Raw genomic sequence first — 2,014 nt, 5'->3', positions numbered from 1 at the left:
GCTCCTACACCTCTGTTCGAGTGGACGATGCATCTGTAACGGCCAGAATCCTGTTTAGTCGTGTTCACCACATCAAACATGCCGATAAAACGCTGGTTATTCCACGGTTTGGTGGCTTTCATAGGAGCTTCACGACCGCCGATTCCCTGCAGACCAGAGAGAAGAGCAGAGGAGCAGTGAGTTATTTAGAAAGGACAAATAAAATATACATTCACACAACATAAAGAGACACTCACACCCGCACACACGCACACCCACACAGACACACACACACACACACACACACACACACTGAAACACACACACACATACACACACACACTCAAACACACACACACACTTATCTGGAATATATGAAAAGGTTATTTATTTAATTACAGTAACTTAGTACATTGAGATTTTGGTGTTTTTTTGTCATATATTACAGAATGAATTAAATCAACATGTATACAATTTAAATAAACAATTTACTGTTTTACATTTGTGAATAAATTCAGATTACAAAATAAATATAATTCTGCTATATATATATTAAAAATACATGTATTTATTTTAAAAATTTCTTTAAATTGTTAAATAAATATATTAAGAGTATTATAAATATATAAGAGTATATTACATCTAGGGATATGCCGGTATCAAATTTTCATGTTCTTTCACGCAGCATACAGCGGTGTTGTGCATTTTGACCAGTTTATGGCAAAAGTATTCTTAAAAAGCATTAGAAATTCGGAATAATTTGTAATATATAATTATTCACGGTATTTAGAAGTGCCCACGATAACAATATCGTGCATATTCATCACCGGGATATATCGCATTACCGAATACCGGCACAAGTCTAATTACATCTAAATAAATATTTATAAGCAAATCGAATAAAGTATATCAATATAGCAACGTCAATATTTTTGTCGGCATCAGCATACATTATTATTATTTTTAATTATTTGTAAACTATAGAAAGTGTTTTTACGTCATGATTTAATTTATACTGGTATACGCAAACTAAAAAAACAAAATAACGATGAACTGTATTACACTTGTTAATAACAAAATAGTTTAAAATAATTTACTATAAATATATATATAAAGCATATATCATCTTTATGTAAAAACATTTTACATAATTTAAATATAACAATAATATTTTAGGAAAGTATTGAATGTAATTATAGAATTCATGATTCTAATATGTTTCCTCACCCGCGGCCGCTGGTTCCGGCCCAGTCAAACACCTTGTGCATCGCCGTCACTCCGTCTCGGCCCATCGGCGCCACGTCTCCTCCCGTCATGATGGCGTAATCCATCCCAGAATGCATCGCCAGCTTCTGCTCATGACAGATGAGGAGGATATACTTTCACCTAAGTTTAGTTTCGGATCAGGTGAGGTGAAGGTGTCACTGTTTAAAGCACACTGTAAAGAGCGTTACCTTAGCGAAGAGCGTCTTCCCCGTCCCCGGCGGCCCATACATCAGGATGTTCCGGTACAGCCCGCGGTTCTGTCGCGTGTTCCTCGTCGCTATGGCGATGTCGCGCACGCGCTCCTCCAGCGAAGGCTGCAGAGAAAGAGGAAATGAGACGCGCATGCTAACAGGAAGTGCGTGTGGTGAAGGATGCGCAAACACTCACGCTGAGCACGACTCCCTCCAGCGCGTCCTGCGGCTTGCTCTTCAAGCGCTTCGCCATCTGAAACAACACACACGCGCATGAGTGCCGCCACACACCTCACTTCCTGTCTGCACAGGAAGCACTCATCTTACAGACGTCCATCGTACCTTGACGGGGTGTTTGAGGGCTTCCACCACAGTGAATCGTGACGTTTCTCGCACGAGCGAAGGTTTTCCTAGCCGCGCCTCAATGTATCGTCCGGCCACAGTAGTAGCGTTACGCGCGGAATAAACGCCCACCGCCAGCAGCGTGAGTCCCGCCACCTGCAGGAGAGTCAGAGCTTCACACACACACTCACACAGACACACTCACACAGACACACTCACACAGACACACTCACACA

At 41.0% G+C, this 2,014-nt stretch overlaps 1 protein-coding gene across 1 annotated transcript in view; it reads right to left on the bottom strand.

Annotated features, from left to right (window-relative positions):
• The window catches only part of atad3 (ATPase family AAA domain containing 3), a 12,650-nt gene that overhangs the window by 2,300 nt on the left and 8,336 nt on the right, over positions 1–2,014 (bottom strand). The window contains exons 8-11 of the mRNA XM_016488936.1: positions 1,779–1,934; positions 1,633–1,689; positions 1,434–1,559; positions 1,207–1,331 (exon numbers count right to left, since the gene is read on the bottom strand). Of these exons, the coding sequence (XP_016344422.1) occupies positions 1,207–1,331; positions 1,434–1,559; positions 1,633–1,689; positions 1,779–1,934 (464 nt within the window). The remainder of the gene's footprint in view (positions 1–1,206; positions 1,332–1,433; positions 1,560–1,632; positions 1,690–1,778; positions 1,935–2,014) is intronic.

The sequence above is a fragment of the Sinocyclocheilus anshuiensis genome, unplaced genomic scaffold, assembly GCF_001515605.1.
Source record: "Sinocyclocheilus anshuiensis isolate Anshui unplaced genomic scaffold, SAMN03320099.WGS_v1.1 scaffold1849, whole genome shotgun sequence".
In the NCBI taxonomy this organism is placed as follows: domain Eukaryota; kingdom Metazoa; phylum Chordata; class Actinopteri; order Cypriniformes; family Cyprinidae; genus Sinocyclocheilus; species Sinocyclocheilus anshuiensis.
The sequence above is the reverse complement of the archived record's forward strand: the minus strand, read 5'-3'. Positions and strand labels throughout refer to the sequence as shown.